Genomic DNA, 21994 nt, shown 5'->3' with positions numbered 1-21994 from the left:
TTAACTTTTGTAAGGAAATGTTAGGTTTAGAGGTAGGGGATGGTGTAAAGTGTTTGTGGTAGTCTAGATAAACACAATAAACATGCAACAGTGATGCCCCTATACTGTATGTTAGTATTTAAATAGGAGTTTTGTAATTCAAAGCAAAACAAATATGCTTTTCGTCGCTATTTACTCCTAGTAAATTGCTTCCGCATATAGTGGGGGATTATTCTCTGTGGGTCATGATGGACTGGCGTAGGTCCCGTGTCCATCTCTGAAGTGATCCCATGATATTTATGTAACATTGAAAGATATAGTGGTGATAATTCTGCTAGCGGAAGCATAACAATGGACAGCTGCTCTTACTGACTGCGTGTCGAAAATGTTAGAAGCAACATTGACTTGCTCTATGTTTTTCTGATTCCAGAAAGGAAACACCGCTCTGCATATAGCATCACTCGCCGGACAGGTGGATGTTGTGAAGGAACTGGTGACTAATGGAGCGAATGTCAACGGCCAGTCTCAGGTACCTTCAAATACATGTGCAAGTCAACTGGATGTATTATTATACAACTAGCTAGCTATAAACATGTTGAAAGTTTTACTAACCTAACTAACTTAGCTCAGTAAGATTCCCTTCTAACTGTCAACTCTGTTGTAAAAGTAGTTGATCTGAAAGAGAAAACTGATTACAGAAGAAGATATTATATGCTAATGCTAGCAATAGTGCCCCGTGTGGCAGTGATTAGAATGCAATACTTGTGTGCTTTATGAAGTATGCTTTGGCACATTTGTGAATGGACATAATGTGTTTTTTTTTACATGCCTGTTGGAAATTAATGAATAAATAAATAAAAACAGCTTAAACCAGCCTAAGATGGTAAACTAGTCTCATCCAGCCACCTTCATGACTTTCATAAGGCTGGTCTGGTTTGATAATGTCAATTAGGTTTTAGTCTGGAAAAGCAGCTGACAACCCAGCTAAACACCAACTTGACTAGGCTTAAAGACCGGTTAAAAAGGGGTGAGACATGTTACATGGTACATTCAATTACATTATAGCCAAGCCCAATGGGAACACACAGTCGCTTTGTCCTTAAATGACTCCCAGTGACTTCAGAAGAGCTGCTTTAAATATAACCCACTTATTTCTTCAGTTTGATTGGAAACTGTTGGGATTTGAGAGCTGCCATTAGGGTATCATATACGTTTTATGTGTGTGTGTTTTTGCCTTGTCACTAAAAGTACCTCAAGGAATCTGAAATTGAACACACGTGCATGAGAAATAGAGATAGGTTACATGTTTTATCTCAGGAATGTATCACAAGTCTTCTGCCGTCTCATACTGCATTGCTTAAAATAGCGACACTCTTCTTTCCTCTTCACATGGAGAACGAGAAGCCTATTGGAGTCCTTTTTTTATTAAATAACTTAAAGGTGCACTCTGTATTTTTTTGACCTCAATGAAAATTTTTACTTATAAAGTGTTTAAAAAAAACTGAGTAACACTGAGATGAAGGTACTTGTCAGTTGCTTAATAAAAGCTGTTGTATTTCACATGGAGCAGGATGACTCATGGGAACAAACTCACTGTATATCGGTTACCCTTCTGTTATTGGACACTATTGCTTGCTGAATAAATGATTAATAATTAAATTATAAAAATTCGTCATCATGAGTTATTTATTAAAAGTAAATATGCACATCCCTACAATGGCATCAGTAACTGAAACTTTTGCATTTGCATAACGCTGCATCCGTGACACTAGGTGTCAGTATAATACAAGATGCCATATTGCTCAGTGCAACATAAACACAAAATTACTAAATGTACCTTTAATAAAGCTGTTGAGACTGTAGTCTTAAAGGGGCATTTTTGTTTATTTATTTATGTCGTCTTAGGCTTATACTGAAACCTAGGGGCATAGATGCAGCATCCTTCAAATTCAGTAGTTTTCAGTTACCGATACCATTGTAGAAATGTACTATTGACAGTCAGCAATTAATTAATGAAATGTCCATCAGTGAAAGTGAATAAGTGGTTAATTACTGAGATTAAGCAAGTATTTAGTTGGTCATGTGATCATAACATGGCAGAACCCATGAGGGGACCCTCCCCATGTAGAATAATACAGCTTTAAATATGGTACTGATATTACTTACATCTCATGTGAGTAATCCTGATTTTATGCATATGTTTCAAAATGACTATTCATTTCTTTAAAAATAAAAAATAAATTACTGAGTGCACCTAAAACTCAGAAGTGAACTGGTCATTTTCTTGCCATTGGTTCCCAGAAATATATGATGGCTTTTAAAATAGTGTTTTTAGATTTAACATTTATGTAAAATAAGGTATAAGTAGGGCTTAAACTAACTGTTATTTTGATAATCGATTAATCTTCAATTATTTATTTGATTAATCAATTAATTGGATAAAAATCAAAATTCTATTTGCTGTATTTTATAACATATTTTGGGGATTTATAAAGATATTTTAAAATATCTGAAAAACAACATAAATGATTGTATGCCATATACATTGTGTCCAAAAAAGCTTTAAAATCTAAATGTTACACCATTAATGTCATTTAGGTCTTTTTATTTATTTATTTATTTTTATATCTGTTTATGCTCAGTTTGGAAGCAGCAGGACAATTTAATTATAATTAATAGCACTTAATTATAAATGATAATAAAGAAAAACAGAACCACAATCTAAGTATTAACTGGTTAGAGGCTTTATTCTATAAGTGAAATATTATTTCTTGCATTATATGTAGATTTTAAATTACGGTTATATTTAAACCTAAATTTGAAGTCCAAAACCAATATTTATCAAGCTGAAAATATTGGAATTTTTGATTATCATCGATTTTATCAATTAGTATTTTGCAGCTCTAATATTAAGATTACTTGTTGAGACATTACCATTTTATCTAATGACAGAAACTGTCTTGTGCTTTCCGAGCGGGTCTTGCCCCTACCGAGCGTGCATGTGGGTAGGTCGCGAAATGGGCCGATGGGCCGCGTTAAGCCAAAATGAGCCGCTACTTTATGCAGAACGGACCACAAAATGGCGCCGCGATATGCAGAAAAGTACAGCAAACACAGCCCCCCCCATGTAAACATGTCTTCATAAAGATATATTTGTATCACACTAATAATCAGGTATATATGGTGAATGAAACACATTAGTACTGATTCTCTTGTTATTACTACAGAATGGATTCACACCACTCTACATGGCTGCCCAGGAGAATCATCTAGATGTGGTAAAATTCCTCTTGGACAGTGGATCAAGTCAGAGCATTGCCACAGGGGTGAGCATAACCCTTTCCAATTCATTTATCACTTACCAGACTACAATTCCCAGCAGACCTCTGGATCAACATACATAGAGGTGTACCAAGCAATGATAATAGCTTAAGATGCAAAACCCAACTCAGAATACCCTGTGACCTTGCTGTCCTGCTTTGCTAGGCAGGAGGTAGACACTAGTTACACAGTGACAGAACGCCCTGTCTGAAGTGTGTGTGCGTGAAGGAGCAGGCTATGGAGCCAGACGTCATTGTCCTTGAGACTGATCCTGGCCTTTGTGACTCTCCGACAGTGATCATTAACACCAGAGAATACTCATGTTTCAAGAGCCTTTGCATGCACATTTGTGAGAATTAAGGTCTTTTGATATTCAGACTTGAGTCATAAAAAAGATGGAAAATAATTATTTATGAAAGGATTTTTTTATTTAAGTTGTTCAAAAGAGTTATCAAAGGCTTTTGTGTAACTCATAGAACTTAGAGATTGCTTTATTGTCATTGACAAAGTAAGGAATTATTGAGGACATACCCAAGGTTGTGTATTTGCGTAGCAATACAGTTTTATGCATCATTAATGGCCAGGTTTATATGAAATGGATTATACTAGTTATAGGGATAAAACCTGGGATAAAAAAGGTTGTTCTGAAAAACATTGGCCAAGTTTTGGGAGCAAGTATTTGGCAAATCCAGGAATTGTTGTTTTGTGTGATTGTAGGACGGTTTTACTCCTCTGGCCGTAGCTCTCCAGCAGGGTCACGATCAGGTGGTGTCTCTGCTCCTGGAGAATGACACCAAGGGCAAGGTGCGGTTACCCGCCCTGCACATCGCCGCCCGGAAGGATGACACTAAAGCAGCGGCACTGCTACTGCAAAACGACCATAATGCAGACATTGAATCCAAGGTACCTCCGTCAATTCACAACCTTCAACTCTTTCCATGGTTTTACATATACGACTTGATGGTGCTTCATGGTAATTTCCATTCAACACTCCAGATTACTTAAATGCACTTTGGAATTAATGCATTGTACGTCAAGCAAAACAGACATTGTGGTGGCTAAAGTAATTTAATGTTGCGTGATGGGAGATCTGTGTAAATTTACATTTACCACTAGGAAGTGCACCATCCAGTTAAGCCCCGGTGATGTTGTGTGATATGTGGTTTGTCGCACTCCCTCACCGTGTAGCCACCGTACAGCTTGGTGCTTCCATTGTGACTTTGTGAACACTAATCAGACCATTCTCTTTCCCCCCGCTCTGGTGGTCCTTCTAGATGATGGTGAATAGAACGACTGAGGTATACACAAATGAACTCTACACACCTCACAAAGCTGCTGTCGCTGCTGCACCTTCCCCTCCTGTCCCTTTTCATTGCTTTTTGTCTCAGTAGAATGGCGCTTTATCACTATCGGGCAGCGGAAAACTAGCATGGAGAAGAAAGACTCTGGTTTAGCTGTTCGAGGTCTGCAGCTGAGAGAGTTACCTGAGAAATGTACAATAAAATATATGCTATATATATATATATATATATATATATATATATATATATATATAACTAAAAAATTATGATTGTTTTTAAACTGGTTCCCCAAACACTTTAGGGGTGTGCAGTGAAGCCATTATCTGTATCTGTATTTGGATAGAGCCGGATGTAGGCGGGACTTAAACCAGAAGTGTGTCAAAACTAAATGGAATGCCATACCAATTTTTAACTCTATTACAGGTACAGTTACTATAAATAAAACATGCATTGAAAATGCCTATTCATAATAGTAGCCAAACAGTGATAATAATAAAAATAATAATTATTATTGTTATTGTTATTATTATTATTATTAGGCTACTTTTATTAATAAGCATGTTGAAGGCATATTTATAATAATAATAATAGTAATTATTAGTAATAGTAATAATAGTTATTATAGCTCAAGATGCGCACAAAAAACGGAGACTGCAAATAGAATCAATACCACAACCATAATATTTGAAATCACGATGTGCACATTTTCATTCATAAGGTTTACACTTAAGTAATATTGGCTTCATTTCATATGCTCATCATTTCATTGTAATTTTGGAAATGTTTATTTAAAAAGTCGCTTTATCATTGTGCTTCTTGGATAATCAGTCGAACGACTATTTTTATATTATTCGGATGAATACACTATTCGTTTTGAAGTCATAACTTGTGCCTTTCTGAATACGGTATTCGATTTAGAGGCACATCCCCAGTTGACATATCTTGCCCCTCAAATATACAGAGCAATGTTTTGAATACTCTCATTATACTCTCATTACACTGACTTGGTTTTCGTAAATGTCTGAATATGCATTTTGCTTCAAAATCTATAAATATCCAGTTGCCCTTTTAGACAACACTGTTGTAAAATATTCCAGTGCTGCCTGCAGATGAAGGAATGGTCACTGGAAGGTTTGCTCCTCAGCTGCAGAGCACTCATCCTATGTCATGCATGACATTTCCCTCCCCAAGCAGGTGTCAGCAGAAAGAGCAGCTGGGCTTTGTTCTACTCTTCTTGTGTCTACTATACTCTTCTTCTCTACTCATCTCTACTTGTGTCTACTCTACTCTATTCTGCTTGACTCTAGTCTATTCTACTCATCTACAGTATACTATACTTGTTTCTGCTGCATTGTACTCTATTCTACTCACCTCTGCTGTACTCTACTCATCTCTCCTACGTCTCTTCTGTACTATGGTTTACTATACTCTACTTATCTTTAGTTTATACTATTTGTCTTTACTTTATGCTATTTGTCTCTACTTCTCTCACTCTGTTGTACTCTACTATTGTCTACTCTATTCATCTTTAGTCTACTCTACTTGTCTGTAATCTACTCTACTCATCTCTACTCTACTCGTGTCTACTCTACCATACTTGTTTCTAGTCTTCACTACTTGCATCAAGTCTATTCTACTCTTCTCCACAGTACTCATCTCTATTCTCCTAGTCACTACTCGACTCTATTTACTCTACCCATCTCTAGTCCACTACAGCTGTCTCTAGTCTATTCTGTACTGCATTCTACTCTATAATACTCTACTCATCTATTCTATTCTACTCTTCAGTTCTCATCTTTATTCTCCTATTCACTACTCTACTCTATTTACTCTACCCATCTCTAGTCTACTACACCTGTCTCTGGTATATTCTACTCATCTGTAATGCATTCTACTCTATAATACTCTACTCATCTATTCTATTCACTCCTCAGTACTCATCTTTTTTCTCCTATTCACTACTCTACTCTATTTACTCTACCCATTTCTAGTCTACTACACCTGTCTCTGGTATATTCTACTCATCTGTACTGCATTCTACTCTATAATACTCTACTCATCTATTCTATTCACTCCTCAGTACTCATCTTTTTTCTCCTATTCACTACTCTACTCTATTTACTCTACCCATCTCTAGTCTACTACACCTGTCTCTGGTATATTCTACTCATCTGTACTGCATTCTACTCTATAATACTCTACTCATCTATTCTATTCTACTCTTCAGTACTCATCTTTATTCTCCTATTCACTACTCTACTCTATTTACTCTACCCATTTCTAGTCTACTACACCTGTCTCTGGTATATTCTACTCATCTGTACTGCATTCTACTCTATAATACTCTACTCATCTATTCTATTCTACTCCTCAGTACTCATCTTTATTCTCTTATTCACTACTGTATTTACTCTACCCATCTGTAGTCTATTCTACTCATCTGTTCTACATTCTACTCTATAATACTCTACTCATCTATTCTGTTCACTCCTCAGTCATCTTTATTCTCCTATTCACTACTCTATTTACTCTACGCATCTCTAGTCTATTCTACTCATCTGTTCTACATTCTACTCTATAATACTCTACTCATCTATTCTATTCTACTCTTCAGTACTCATCTTTATTCTCCTATTCACTACTCTACTCTATTTGCTCTACCCATCTCTAGTCTACTACACCTGTCTCTGGTATATTCTACTCATCTGTACTGCATTCTACTCTACTCTATAATACTCTACTCATTTATTCTCTTCACTCCTCAGTACTCATCTTTATTCTCCTATTCACTACTCTATTTACTCTACACATCTCTAGTCTATTCTACTCATCTGTTCTACATTCTACTCTACTCTATAATACTCTACTCATCTATTCTATTCTACTCTTCAGTACTCATCTTTATTCTCCTATTCACTACTCTATTTTCTCTACCCATCTCTAGTCTACTACACCTGTCTCTGGTATACTCTACTCATCTATTCTATTCTGCTCTACTTTGTTGTACTCTATTGTACTCATCTTTACTCTTGTTGACTCTTTTCTATTCTATCAATCTCTAATCTACTAGTCTCTGCTTTGTTGTCTTTTCTTTATTCTAGTCTACTCTAGTCATCTCTTCTCATCTCGTTGTCTACTCATTTCAACTCTACTCATCTCTACTCTGCTCATCTTTACTTATCTCTCTTCTACTCTTCTCTAGTCAACTCATCTCTAATCTATTCTACTCTACTCATCTTTACACTTCTCTACTTGCATCTGCTGCACTCTACTCATCTCTACTCTAGTCTACTCACCTCTAATCTTATCTACTCACCTCTAACCTTATCAACTCTTCTCATATCTATTCTGCTCTTTTTGTCTCCTATCTACTTTATACTTGCCTGTAGTCCACTATACATGCCTTTAGTCTATTCTACTCATCTGCAAAGTTACTTGCCTCTACTCTAACCTAATCTACTCTATTTTACTCTGCTCATATCTATTCTGTTCTACTTTACTCATCTCCACTCTACTCATCTCTGCTCTACTCATCATTACTCTTTTCGATTCTACTCTACTTTGTTGTAGTCTATTCTAACTTGTCTCTATTATACTATGTCTCTTTTGTACTTATCTCTACTCTTCTCCACTCTATTATATTCTACTCATCTCTACTCTCCTTGTCTCTTCTTTATTCTAATCTTCTACTCTACCCATCTTCTCTACTTTCTCTAGTCTACTATATTTGTCTCTAATCTACTCTACATGTCTGTACTGTAATTGACTTTTTGTCTCTTCTCTATGCATTGATATTAGTCTCTACTCTACTCTTCTATACTCTATTTGTCACTTGTCTGCTCTACTCTAATCTACTCATCTCTAGTTTACTCGTCTCTACTCTGTTTGTCATTACCTGTCTCCACTGTAGTCTACTTTGCTTGTTTCCCCTCTACTTTTTTCTACTCTTCTTTTCTGAACTTGACTATTCTTTTAGTTTAGATTAGTCTTGTCTCTTCTCCTCTCCTCTCCTCTCTCTCTCTTCTCCTCTTCTCTCCTCTCCTTTCCTTGCCTTAAACTTTCAAGTTGTTAACAGCTCAGATTTGCACTGCATGAGATGTAACTTCTACACAGTATTAACCACTGACAGTCAACACTAAAGAGCAAATTGACAAATTTTGCTATACATAACACAATCATATTTAGTTTCTTTTGATTTTAAATAATATTAAAATATTTAATAGTTGTGTACTATTGGTACAGATAGACAAAGATAATTTGACACATCCCTGATACTAATTTTTATGTTTTTAATAAAACAGCACTCTGTTACTGTAGTGCAGTGCAATGAAAGCATGTTTTCACAACTGGAGCCATTGGTCCATATGCACTAAAGCTTTGTGCCTGTCTGTTAATTCACCTTTGGTTAATTCACCTTTGACTGAGGGAGGCTATAGGCTATAGAAGCTTTATACATCTAAGGAAGGCACATCCTTTTAAACCGAAAGTTCCTTTCTTAGCTCCATGACAACCACAACATATTTTTCCTTTTCAAAATGTGGTAAAATTTAATTAATCTTCACATATCACTTCACACATCACATATAATATTTTATATTAGAGTAAGCATACTTTCCACTGATACTGTTGTATTCTTGGTACACAAGTACATCATCTTTATTGAAATTATTTTCACTCAATACAACCCTAAATCCCAAAACGTTGGGACAGTATGAAAAATGCTAATAAAAACAAAAAGGAGTGATTTGTAAATGATATTCACACTTTGCTATATCGACAGCACCACAACTACATATTATATGATGTTTTTCCTTGTGAATTTCATTGCTATTTTAATGTACATTCATTTCAAATCAGATGATTGCAACACGCTCCAAAAAAGTTGGGACAGTTGAGTGTTTACCACTGTGAAACATCACCATTTCTTCTAATAACACTTATTAAGAATTTAGGCACGGAAGACACAAGTTTAAGTTTAAAAAGTGAAATTTTCCCCCATTCATCCATTCTGTAGTTCTTCAGCTACACAATTATGTGGGGTCTTCGTTGCCGTATTGTGCACTTCATAATGCACCACACATTCTCAATTAGAGATGGTCAGGACTGCAGGCAGGCCAATTTAGCACCCGCACTCTCTAATTATTCTGCCAGTATGTGGTTTGAATGGATGTCCCTGGAAAAGACGGTGCTTGATGGCAGTATATGCTGCTCCAAAATGTGTACATATCCATCTGCATTAATCATGCCCTCACGTGCGAGTTACCCATTCCATGGGCACTGACACACCCCTGGCCTGTACAGACACTGGCTTTTGGACCTGACACTAATAACAGCTTGGATGGTCCTTTTCCTCTTTGACCCGGAGAACACGATGGTTGTGTTTTTCAAAAACTATTTGAAATGTGGACTCATCGGACCAAAAAACACAGTTCCACTGTTCTACTTTCCATCTCAGATGAGAGGGAGCCCAGAGAAGTCGCCAGCGCTTCTGGACAGTGTTGATGTATGGCTTCTGCTTTGCATAGTAAAGTCTTAACTTTTGCGGTACTGATAAGTCTATAAGACAATAAGACCAGGAACATGTATTAAGAAAGTATATAGAGCAAATTTTGATTTGATGTTGTCGATTTAAATCATTAGTTTTTTATTTGAGTAACACAATAATATAAATATTTGTTTTTAAATGTATGTTCCTCAACACTGAAATATGGTAGCTACATTGGTAATATCGAACATACGAGACATGATAAGCACTTATTGGGTTCGATATTATCGATGTAGCAACTATATTTAAATAGCTTTTTTAATGATTTGATTTGAGAGTGAATAATAAATTTGATTTCTGTTCATCGCACAAAATGGTCCTGTGGCTTCAGAAGACTTGGATTACGGTGCATGAGTCATATTGAATACATTTACTATGGTTTTGTTGTGTCCATCTGTGTATGCAAGTGAATGGATTTGAAATTACAGTACATAAAAAAATGAAATTCAGAAGGAAAAACATCATATAAAACATATAATATGTAGTTGTAGTGCTGTCAATATTAGCAAAGGGAGAATATAATTTACAAATCACTCCTTTTTGTTTTTATTAGCATTTTGCATACTGTCCCAACATTTTCATAATTGGGGTTGTAAATATTGAAATGTTTTTGTATTTCACTCTTTAACTCGTCATGACTTTAAATATGTAATAATTCAAAACTTTTTACTGTAATGGATTTTAGATTTAAAGGGCACCTATTATGGCATTTAAAATGTTCCTAATATTGTTTTGGGAGTCCCCAACAACAGTTTTACATGCATGCAATGACAAAAAACACTTTTGTTGTCTTATAATATGCATTTATGTTTACCTGATTTGCTCACCGACTCCCAAATGATTCGTTCAACGACTCATTTTTCCAAACCCCTCCTTTGCGTGACGCTAATCTGCGGTGATTGGTCAGATGACCCAGTCAGTTTTGATTGGTATACTCTGTGCAGAGATTGTCGGAAACGGAACGCCCATCACCGCTTTGTAGTAAAAAATCAAAATCAGAGAAGGAATTTGAGTTGATTTATGTTAGCGATCATAGCCCAAAGTTCGGTGGTAAACACCCAATCAGTTATTGTTTGCGTTAGCCCAACGCATAAACATATTGGTAAAGCACTGCATTACTACAAGTTATTGCTCTATTCTTTATGACAACTCCAATAACATCGACAAACATTTCACATATTTCAAAAAAATTGACATTGGAGACCTAGAAGCTGCGCTGAGCGTAACTTACACAACACACACAAATACTTATTAAGCATGCTAAAAAACACATAAAAGCAACAATTATTAATAATACTTACAGGTTGTGATTCGTTCTGAGGAAGCTGATCCAAATAAACTTGGTACTGAACCTTCCTTCAGTATCAACCGGCTCGCGAATCCACACTTGAAAGCATTCGTGTTCGTAAAGCAATCGTCATTAAAATGACGCGAACACAGCACAAGGTTCGGGCTATACTTGTGTGGTATAGTTGTAAATATAAACTCTAGCCACTGATTCTTCACATGCTCGTCCCTGGGCAGTGAAAAAAGGTCGCTTTTGATATGCACTTCAGAACACAGCGTCTTGTTGTCGAAATGATGTTTTCAAGTATTCCCTGGTGTCTGCGCGCGCAATGAGTGGGCGCGGTCAATTTGATAATTTTTCGTCTTGACGTCACAACGAAAAGGAAAATGACTCATTGGAAAAACGATTCATTACATTGACTCAGAGTCGACTCCTACTTTTGAGAGACAATAACTTTTTTTACGGTGAACTTTCATATATAAAAATTTGCAGGATGTTTTTGTTCACTTAAATCTATGTTACACACTACATGAAAGGTAATTTTCAAAATCCATAATAGGTGTCCTTTAAAAGTCTGTTTCATGGACAAGGGAAGTAGTAAAAAAAAAAATGATGAAGGCTTGGCTAAAGGTTTTCAAGACAGTCTTATGTGACCTTCATATAACAAAAAGAAAAAAGAAAAAATCAACCCTGTGAGAAAAAAAGGATCCGTAGTTTAAGCAACACTCTACTACTTCAAGAAACCGTACAGAAATTCAGTCATTACATGACCACAGCATTACGTTAACGTCAAGCAAATAACAAAAGATTGTATCAGCTGGATTGGCTTTATATGCTGTGGAGGGTTTAAGGAAGGATGTGTCATTCCTCAATGTTGAGATGAGGTCATGCGTGTGGATCTGTGAGGGATGTACTGCACCATGCCTGGCCTGATATCGTCTTCTCATATGTAAAGGATGAGGTCAGGTCAGGTGACAGGGGTCAAGGCCTTCAGAGTGATGTATGTGACATTTTGACCACTGTGCCCTATTTATGTCTGTTCCTCTCCAGAGTGGCTTCACCCCTCTCCACATAGCAGCTCACTATGGCAACATCAACGTAGCGACTCTGCTCCTGAACCGCGGGGCTGCAGTAGACTTCAAGGCGAGGGTAAGGACACATCTCCAGCTGTAGTGTTCTGTAAGAGTGGAGTGGATTGATTTGATCGTCCCAAAATGGAAAGAGTCAGGACAGGGTCATTCTGTGGCATTTTTATAGAATAGTATACTAACATACTTAATCTTAATCTTTGCCATATATAGTATACTGTACACTGTGTATATCTATATGAAAGTCAAGATATAGATGTTGAAAACTGTGTCTTACTTCTTTAATGTGCATCATGGTAATCTGAGATATTGTGAACTGTCACTAGAGGGTGGTGTAGCTCAATATGTACATATTCAATATAAAGCTGCAAAATCTTTGCCATTATAGCCATTGACATATTCTTTCATGTGTACAAAGCCATTCGAAATCTTGATGCTGGGACATTCTGTATAAATAAGCCCTAACGCAATTAATATATACTATATATATATATATATATATAATAGCTCTGTGAATTTAGAAAGTTGATTTAACTACCTGCAAAATATTAAGATGTCATAATTCTGTCTATTCTAGGGTTAAATTAAACTCCATCATCTGTGTAGCCATACGGGGCGATTGTAAAGAACCATAAATAAATATTTGAAATGTTAAGTTATCACAATGATTTTAGAAAAGTATGGCCATAACACTTAAAGGGATAGTTCACCCAAAAAAAAAAAAAAAAAGAATATTTCAGCTCTATAGGTCCTCACAATGCAAGTGAATGGTCACCAAAACTTTGAAGCTCCAAAAACACAATAATTTCAGGATAAAAATAATCCACATGACTTCAGAGGTTAAATCCATATAGTCAGAAGCGATATGATAGGTTTGGTGTGAATCAGATCAATATTTAAGTCCTTTTTTACTATCAATCTCCACTTTCATTTTCACATTCTTCTTCTTTTGTTTTAGGTGATTCACATTATTTGTGCATATTGCCACCTACTGGGCAAGGAGTAGAATTTATAATAAAGGAATAGAGTAAAAAAGAACTTAAAGATTGATCTGTTCCACACCTAATATATCGCGTCTGAATGCATTGATTTAACTACTGGAGTCAGTTTGGAATACCTTTACGCTTTTATGTGCCTTTCACTTGCATTGCATGGACCTACAGAGTTGAAATATTCTTCTAAAAATCGTCATTTATTTTCAATCGAAGAAAGAAAGTCATACACATATGGGATGGCGTGAGGGTGAAAAAATAATTAGAGAATTTTTATTTTTTAGAGTACTATTCCTTTAAACATTACATGTGTAAACAATAGATGGTGTGATACATATGCATACTAATCTTTTATGTGCAAACTTTCATCTAATCTTTAAACTCATACGATGACCATAATATAGCCGGTAACATTCATATAATATATGCAAGGATAATAAGAAGCGACATGTCTGTAAAGGAGTCAATGGAAAGGAGGAGGCGAGAACCGGCTTGATTATATAAACAATATTTTAATGAGAAACTTAAAAGACAAACACACACATGATGGACATGCCCGTAAACTATCTCTCTCTTGTTGCACCACCGTCTGCCATCGGCCTTTATCCCTCTCGGAGGCTTAATTTGCCTGATAAGGGACCGGGTGTGTAGGATCACAACCCGCCCCGCCCTCCACCCTGCCACAAACACATTATAAGCATTGTGCGCTGTGCTTGACGTAGTAGATGACAGAAGAGAGCGCTCATTCACTGTGAAGTGCACAGTGCCTGCAGACTATATATTAATATTATTAAATATCTACATTTTGTGTTTAAATAATCACACTGGTGCCACTTAAACAACGGCTTAATTAGCCGGGACCGGGTGTGTATTATCACGACCCGGCCCCGCCCTCCGCCCTGCCACAATGACGTTACTAGAAGTTACCTAAAAATTTTGTGCCACCCTAAAGGGCCAATTTAGACAACTAATGCATATTTTTGTATTGAAGAATTAATATATATGCTTAAAAAAAACTGAGCAGTACATTTCCACTTTTAAAAATGTTTAAAGAAATTGTCCATTATGATACAATCACAAAATTAATGAAGCAAAAAGCATGTGTTTACATTGGTACAATTATGTATGTGACAACCTTACTCTTGAATTGAAGGAATCATTATTAATGTACAGTATGTGTCATAATAGTCTGAAAATTTGCTTAGCCTTTTTTTACTGTGGCAGAATGACATAACACCTCTCCATGTGGCGTCAAAAAGAGGAAACAGCAACATGGTCAGACTGTTGCTGGAGCGAGGGGCCCGAATCGATGCCAAAACCAAGGTCAGTGCTGCAAGCAGTCGAACCAAATGAACTCATTGCTGTCCAGCTCTATATTTAACTCGTCTGACAAACTGAGCACAGGGTTTTCCATGGTCTGTGTATATCATATAGCAAAGAAACGGGGAGAAATCATATAACAATTTATATTCATTGTATATCATGTTTCCAAGGACACTTATTAAATTGTGGTTAATTTGTGACCAGGTTCAGCTGCTTTCTTAGAATCAAAGGATGCTTTTCAAGAATAGGGAATTTACTGGCAGAAAAAAATAAATCCAGGGATACATGCCGTTTGATTCTAATAAATGATTACAGATGTAGCCCTCAGATTACATCCCTCAGGTATATTCGGCAGTGGTGTCAAAGAGAAATTGCATACAGATGTTGCAAACATCTCTTTCTCCTGTGGGGAAACCAGGCATTTCCCCGGTGTGCCGATGCACTTTGGGGCCGATCAGGGGCGGATTGGCCATTGGAAGAACCTTGCGGGTGGGTCGGCCGCGAAATGGACCGAATGGGCTGCGTTATGCATAATGGACCACAAAACGGCACCGCGATATGCAGAAAAGGACCCCCCCACCTCCCCTCTGTGTGTGTGTGATATGTGTGTTTGTTTTCAAACTTTCAGGATGGCCTGACACCTCTGCACTGTGGAGCAAGGAGTGGTCATGAACAAGTTGTTGAGATGTTGCTAGCTCGTGGAGCTCCGATCCTTTCTAAGACGAAGGTACAATTTTGACATGCCAAATTCTGACAAAAATTTTAACTCTGTCACCATTAATCATTCAAACTCATATCTACAGTATCTTATATTGAACACAAAAATAAATATTAAGCAGACTGTCTCCAAAAATGACCAAAAGTACCATAAAATAAGCTTCTAGCTTGGATGCTATATTCCAAGTCTTCTGAAGACATACAATAGATTTTTTTTGAGGAACAGACCTACATTTCACTCATTCACTGACAATGTTCCCTTCAGCTGCATTTCTAAAACCTCATACACGGCTGAAAATATTTCATTATGGTGCATGATGACTTGTTGCGGCAGGTTTGACATCATGGATTGCAAACCCTTTCGGCATTTAATCATGCAGGACATGAATGATAAATATCTATAGTTTAATTTCACTAGATACAATGCTAGTTCATGAGATCTGTTATGGAATTACTACCAGTGAAAATGCCAATTTCAGATATCAGTAATTAAGATTGCGCTAGATAAATGATTAATTCTTGACATCAAAAATGATGTCATAACTCGTGGAAATAACCACTCTTGAATGTAAAATTAGAATTACAACTAGTAAAAAAGCCTAAATTGCGATAACTGTAACTGCATTTGCTGTTTGCAAATTTTTGAGAAATGTCATTTGGTTTTCACTTGTGGCAATGTTCATTTCGAATATCTATAATGTGATTGTAACTACTAAGAAAACCTTTATTTGTCAAAAATCAATTTCCTGATCTGAAATTAACATTGCCGCTAATGAAAGTCAGATTCAAGATTTCAAAAATGATCATTTTTACTAGTTGTAATTCAGCTGTTGATAGCAGAATTGGACATTTGCACTATTGCAGTAACAGTGTAATTATGTATTTCAAAAGATGATCATTTTCACTAGTATGTAGAACAGTACACAGCGGATATTTGACATTTCAACTAGTAAGAAATGAATTATAGATATCTGTAATTGCATTTTAAACAGAAGTGAAAGACAGATCATTATGAAATTCTACTAGTGAAAATGCTGTTTCAGATATCAGAAATTGTTTTTAAGTAGTTGATATTCCATTGTTGACATTCAGTATTTCCGAGAGTAGTAACGTTATTTTCATGAGTAAAATCAAGAATTAACAGTTTTGCTACAGAGATCTTAATTACTGAAATTACTAAAAACTAAATACTTAGATGCTGATTTTGCATTTTTTATATCAATTTCAAGCAATATGGACTGAATAAATGGCTGCTTCTGGGGCTGTCTGAGGCTCGTTCATATCCTCTCACTGTCAGTCTTAGAGTTGAGACATGATCCTTGTATAGTGTGTCACACCACGCTTGGTCTGTGACAATGGAAATGTGTTCATCCATGATTGGATTCATCAGTTTTTTCTACAATATGCTTAAAACCAAGTGATGAACTGACAGTTCTTCAGTTATTGATTTCATCATAACCTCAATTGTGTTTGTGTTTAAACAGAACGGTTTGTCTCCGCTGCACATGGCCACACAGGGAGATCACCTGAACTGTGTTAAGCTCTTGCTCCATCATGAAGTACCCGTGGACGACGTCACCAATGATTATCTGACCGCGCTGCATGTTGCTGCCCACTGTGGACATTACAAAGTTGCCAAAGTCCTTGTAGACAAGAAGGCCAACCCCAATGCCAAAGCTCTGGTGAGTGAACCAGAATACCACAGCAGAGTAGCAGGGAAACAATACTACATCCAGAATTCATATTGGTGAAGTGAATGCCTGCTACCCCACTTATGACATAAAAGGCCACACTGATTTTGAACTTTTATTCGCTGGCATACCCAGTCCAAATCCTGTTGAGCCTTGTTGTTTTAAACTTCGCTCAGAAATTCCTTCCTGCTGGTTTCTCATGGTAATAAAGCATGAATCACAGTAATGTCACTTTAGAAAAAAAAATATGAATTAAATTACAACAAATGATCAGAAACATTTGGTATCCTGACTGAACCTGGCTTGTAAAATCAGGACTGTTCCAATTTTATTGGGACACCTGGTACTAAACAATCATGTCAAATAAACATAGCCCTAAACCTATTTTAACCCTGAACATTACCCCTAAAATTAGAGGGAAATGATTGATAGATAAGAATGTTGTTGAACCCATAACCAAACCCATATCCCAATCATGGTCTGTGGATAGAAAGTCGTTTATTTTAGAAACATCATACGTACGTGTGTAAATCACATTCACAGACATAAAACTGAGAGCTTACTAGTCTGGTATGATCCCAGACTTCTCTGTTTCTCTTTTGCTTCACTGAAGTTGGTACGCTCCAAGTTTTAAACACTTAGAGTAACTGTTACGACATGTAGCATGTTTTTGTTTCTGCTCAGCGCCTTGGCGATCTATTAAAAAAGCCTTTCTTGGCAAAGATTGCAGTGCATACTGTCATACTCTGAAGTAATGGTTACAGAATGGGCGTGCCGCAGCACATTGAGAGGAAAAAAGCAAGAAAGAGAGCAAACTGTGGAAATGCAAGTTTGCCGAGCTCTGAGCTGCAGAAGCCACGTGTTTTCAAAGCTTTAACTCTGTCAACTTTAGGGCATCTATTTATGAGTAAGAGGCAAAAAAGGGGTCCTCATTAGTAAATTGGAATAAAAGCCACCAGAATCCTTGTTTTTTGTTTTTTTTTTATGTGTAGAATGGTTTTACACCGCTTCACATCGCCTGCAAGAAGAACAGGATTAAAGTGATGGAGCTACTACTAAAAGATGGAGCATCCATTCAGGCTGTAACTGAGGTGAGATACACACCATTGTTTACATCTGCATGTACAGAGCTTGATCTGCCATTTCTGTATGCATAATGGGATTTCTACAAGGAATGTAAGAAATAGGCTTTTGCCTATTTGCAATTTATCAGTTGTCTATGAAACCAGTGGTGTAGCAACCGTTTTTACTGCACTTTGAAATAATAAATGGTCCTATTCAGTATTTTTGTCTTGTTTTCCATTCATATTATTTAGATACGATTTTAAGACTTGTTTTCAGAGAATATATTTTGAATATATATTGCATTAATCATTAATCTAATAAAACTTACTAAGGTTTATGCTTAAAAATAGAAAAGAAAACAGAAACAATATGCAAAGAGGGTAACAGAAATAAACTTAAAATATATTGTCTGAAAAGAAATCTTCATATCTTAAGCACTTTAACTTTTGAAGTAAGTGTATCTTGTTTTAAGGGTGCTTAGATTTTACTAGAAGAAATTCTTTAAAAAAAACTAAAGAAAATTATTTTATTTGCAGTTTCTGCCGCCACCTTTAGAAATCTTGAATTTTGTCCCCTGACTTTTTGAGAAATAATTTTACCCATGTAACTACAGTATGTTACAGGAAATAAGTTTGGACTACTGAGCGAAAGTTATCACCTTATTAATATTTATTCGCTGGGCAAATAAGGTTTTTAAAGTGCCAACACACACCCACACACTTTTCAGATTGTTCCGATGTCCCTGATGGAATCAGTGTGTTGTTAAATTAGATTAAATGATATCATGTAGCAGATAGAGTGCAGACATGCAGAAAGCGTTTTAATCAAATCTGCCGTTGCTGTGAAGGAAAGCATGTTTGTTTTGAAATGAGCTAATATTTGCTTAAGCGTGCAGTTCCCAATGACTCAAAGCTGCATATTTCTGTTTCTCTGGCAGTCTGGACTTACGCCGATTCATGTGGCTGCTTTTATGGGCCATGAAAACATTGTGACTCAGTTGACAAATCATGGAGCATCTCCTAACACGATGAATGTGGTGAGTGCAGCTGTTCCCAACCACCCACCAGCATCAAACAGTATGAGTTTCTTTGGAAAATACAGAGGTAATAGAGCCCAAAAAATTATTTGGTTCCGGAAGTATTTTCTCCATTCCTTTTTTTTCTCCTAGAGATTTCAACACATTTTCGTGAATCTAACCAACCAGCTCCAAGATCAAACTCAACAATAATTATAAAATATATTAAGTGGGGGGAATGGCCCTAGCCCTCTCACCCTCCGATCCAGCAGGTCCCAGACGTGCTGAATGGGATTTCGATTTTAAGTAAATAATTATATGATAATTGGTAGTAAAAAAAGAAAAAGAAAAAAGACCAAGGTAAAATACATCTTACAGTATATCTTGTTAATTTAAGGATATATTTTTACGTGATCTAACTCATACAAATGACTTTTATTGTTGGAACCAATGTTGTTTGGTAAATTTAGTCAGATTATTTTTTTGTATTATTATTAAATAAAACCAGTTCAGTCATGACAACTGCTGTACAGTTAGACAAACACAAGACATACTGCAATGAGCATGTCGGACATGCTGCAGCACAAATTAGAGATACAAACTGAAAAATAGCCATTAAACATATCTAGACAAGTGGAGCTGGGAAGGAGGAGGGTTTTAGAGAAAAACGTACAGGGTGCTGCAGTGAAACCGACTTAGAAATGTCAATTTTAGACAAAAAGAGAGAGACACGAGTTGATTGGCAGTCCCATGACATGTCAAAGGACCTATCAGCTTACACTGTCCGAGCTGATTGACTTAACGTGTCACATGGGAGTGAGCTGATTGGCTAACAGATAACAAGTTCAAGGAACTTATCAGCTTGCACCATGTAGAGTTGCATGCCTAAACTTCAATGGTTTAATTTAGATGTTACCACATAAAGCACATTTCAGGTTACCTCACAAAAAATGTATTTACTGTGTAAGGCTATGAAATACTCATCCCATAATGCATTGCAAAGGACTTAATCGAATCAGAAGCAACAATATTACAACAATGGTACAATATTAAACTATGGACTTGTAGTTACAAATTATAAATATAAAAACTATTTTAGGTATATAGCACAATATTTATATATGCAAAAATATCTATAGTTTCTGTTATATGTAATTCGCAATGCTTTATGGGATGGATACTCACTGCTAAGCTCTTTATTCACAATTTAGATTTCCATGTAAAAGAGACTTCTCTGATTGGTGGATCTCACTTTAGGATTATGGGTATTGTAGTTCTTCACTGGGATTTCTACAATTGTATAAAACTCATAGTAGGTCTGTTTTGAAAGTACTTTACCGCTAAAAAAACTTGTTTCTTTATGTACTAATATAATAACATTTTGCCTCTAGAACAGTACTGTCACGCATTATAATGAAATAATAAGACTGATAATAGTAAAAACAAAACATTTGCCAGCAACCAGCTGAGTTCTTATCTTGAAAGTGTCATTTCTCGGTGCATTTGTTTGTCCCTCTGTACCATAAGGCATTCTAGGGTAATAATAGACTTGGTCGCTGTGCTTAAACATACATCTGACTAGAGGTTTGAGCTCCTCACACTACTGTAATTACAATGCAGTCAGACTGTAATCTACTGTTCCCCCATCAGACAGACAGCAGGCCAACAGTGAGCCACTGTTACTGTAGAAACATGCTTTAGGCTTTGTTGGGGTGCAAGTCATCGTGGCAGTCAAAACAAAGAGAGCGAGACAGTTTGGAACTGGGACAGGGCCTGATGAAAGGGCTGCACACACACAAAAGCTTACTATCCAAACAAGTTTGTACATTTTACCAAAAGCTTCTTCTGTTTGTGTATGTGATTTAGAGGGGAGAGACGGCTCTCCACATGGCTGCCAGGGCGGGACAAGCAAACGTGGTGAAGTTCCTGGTGGCAAACGGCGCAGATGTGGACGCTAAATCAAAGGTGAGTGATTTACTTCTTGTTAACGCAAGCCTCACTATTACTATTGTAAAATTTTTGCCATTTTTGACCTAATATTGACCTTATGACATGCCAGTCTATTGAATTCTTTGGCAACTCAAAAACAAACACAAAGACAATGTTAAGCTTCATTTAACAAACCAAATAGCTTTCAACTGTGCTTATGATTATGATTATTCAAGGATAAGGTGTTGGAGTAATGGCTGCTGGAAATGGGGTCTGTCTAGATTTGATAAAAAATGACTTTTTTCAAATAGTGACGGTGCTGATGTTTACATCAGTAATGTGCTGACTATACTTTGTGATCAGTTGAATGCCTCTTTGGTGAATTAAAGAACCAATTTCCTTCCGAAACAACGAATCTGTACATTATTCCAAACTTTTGAATTGCCAAAATAAAAAAAATAAAAACATTACCAGCCATGAAACGTCCTGGCTACTTCTGTAACCTCCGTTCCCTGATGGAGGGAACGAGACGTTGTGTCGATACAGTGACACTAGGGGTCACTCTTGTTAGCCAAGACACCTTCTGATCTTTGATAAAAGGCCAATGGGAATTGGCGAGTGGTATTTGCATGCCACTCCCCTGCACATATGGATATAAAGGAGTTGGCGTGCGAACCGCTCATTCAGGTTTAGTGCTGAGGAGCCAAGAGAGAAGGTCTCGGCCATTTCAGCGGGTAGTC

At 36.6% G+C, this 21994-nt stretch overlaps 1 protein-coding gene across 1 annotated transcript in view; it reads left to right on the top strand.

Moving 5' to 3' along the window:
• LOC127633154 (ankyrin-3-like) overlaps positions 1 to 21994 on the top strand; it is a 138930-nt gene that overhangs the window by 32982 nt on the left and 83954 nt on the right. The window contains exons 4-14 of the mRNA XM_052112036.1: positions 410 to 508; positions 3207 to 3305; positions 4018 to 4203; positions 4575 to 4598; positions 12485 to 12583; positions 14739 to 14837; positions 15466 to 15564; positions 17039 to 17236; positions 18238 to 18336; positions 19248 to 19346; positions 21192 to 21290. Coding sequence (XP_051967996.1) covers positions 410 to 508; positions 3207 to 3305; positions 4018 to 4203; positions 4575 to 4598; positions 12485 to 12583; positions 14739 to 14837; positions 15466 to 15564; positions 17039 to 17236; positions 18238 to 18336; positions 19248 to 19346; positions 21192 to 21290 — 1200 coding nt within the window. The remainder of the gene's footprint in view (positions 1 to 409; positions 509 to 3206; positions 3306 to 4017; positions 4204 to 4574; positions 4599 to 12484; positions 12584 to 14738; positions 14838 to 15465; positions 15565 to 17038; positions 17237 to 18237; positions 18337 to 19247; positions 19347 to 21191; positions 21291 to 21994) is intronic.

This window comes from Xyrauchen texanus, chromosome 40 (assembly GCF_025860055.1).
Source record: "Xyrauchen texanus isolate HMW12.3.18 chromosome 40, RBS_HiC_50CHRs, whole genome shotgun sequence".
NCBI lineage: Eukaryota > Metazoa > Chordata > Actinopteri > Cypriniformes > Catostomidae > Xyrauchen > Xyrauchen texanus.
This window is presented reverse-complemented; position numbering and strand designations above follow the sequence as displayed.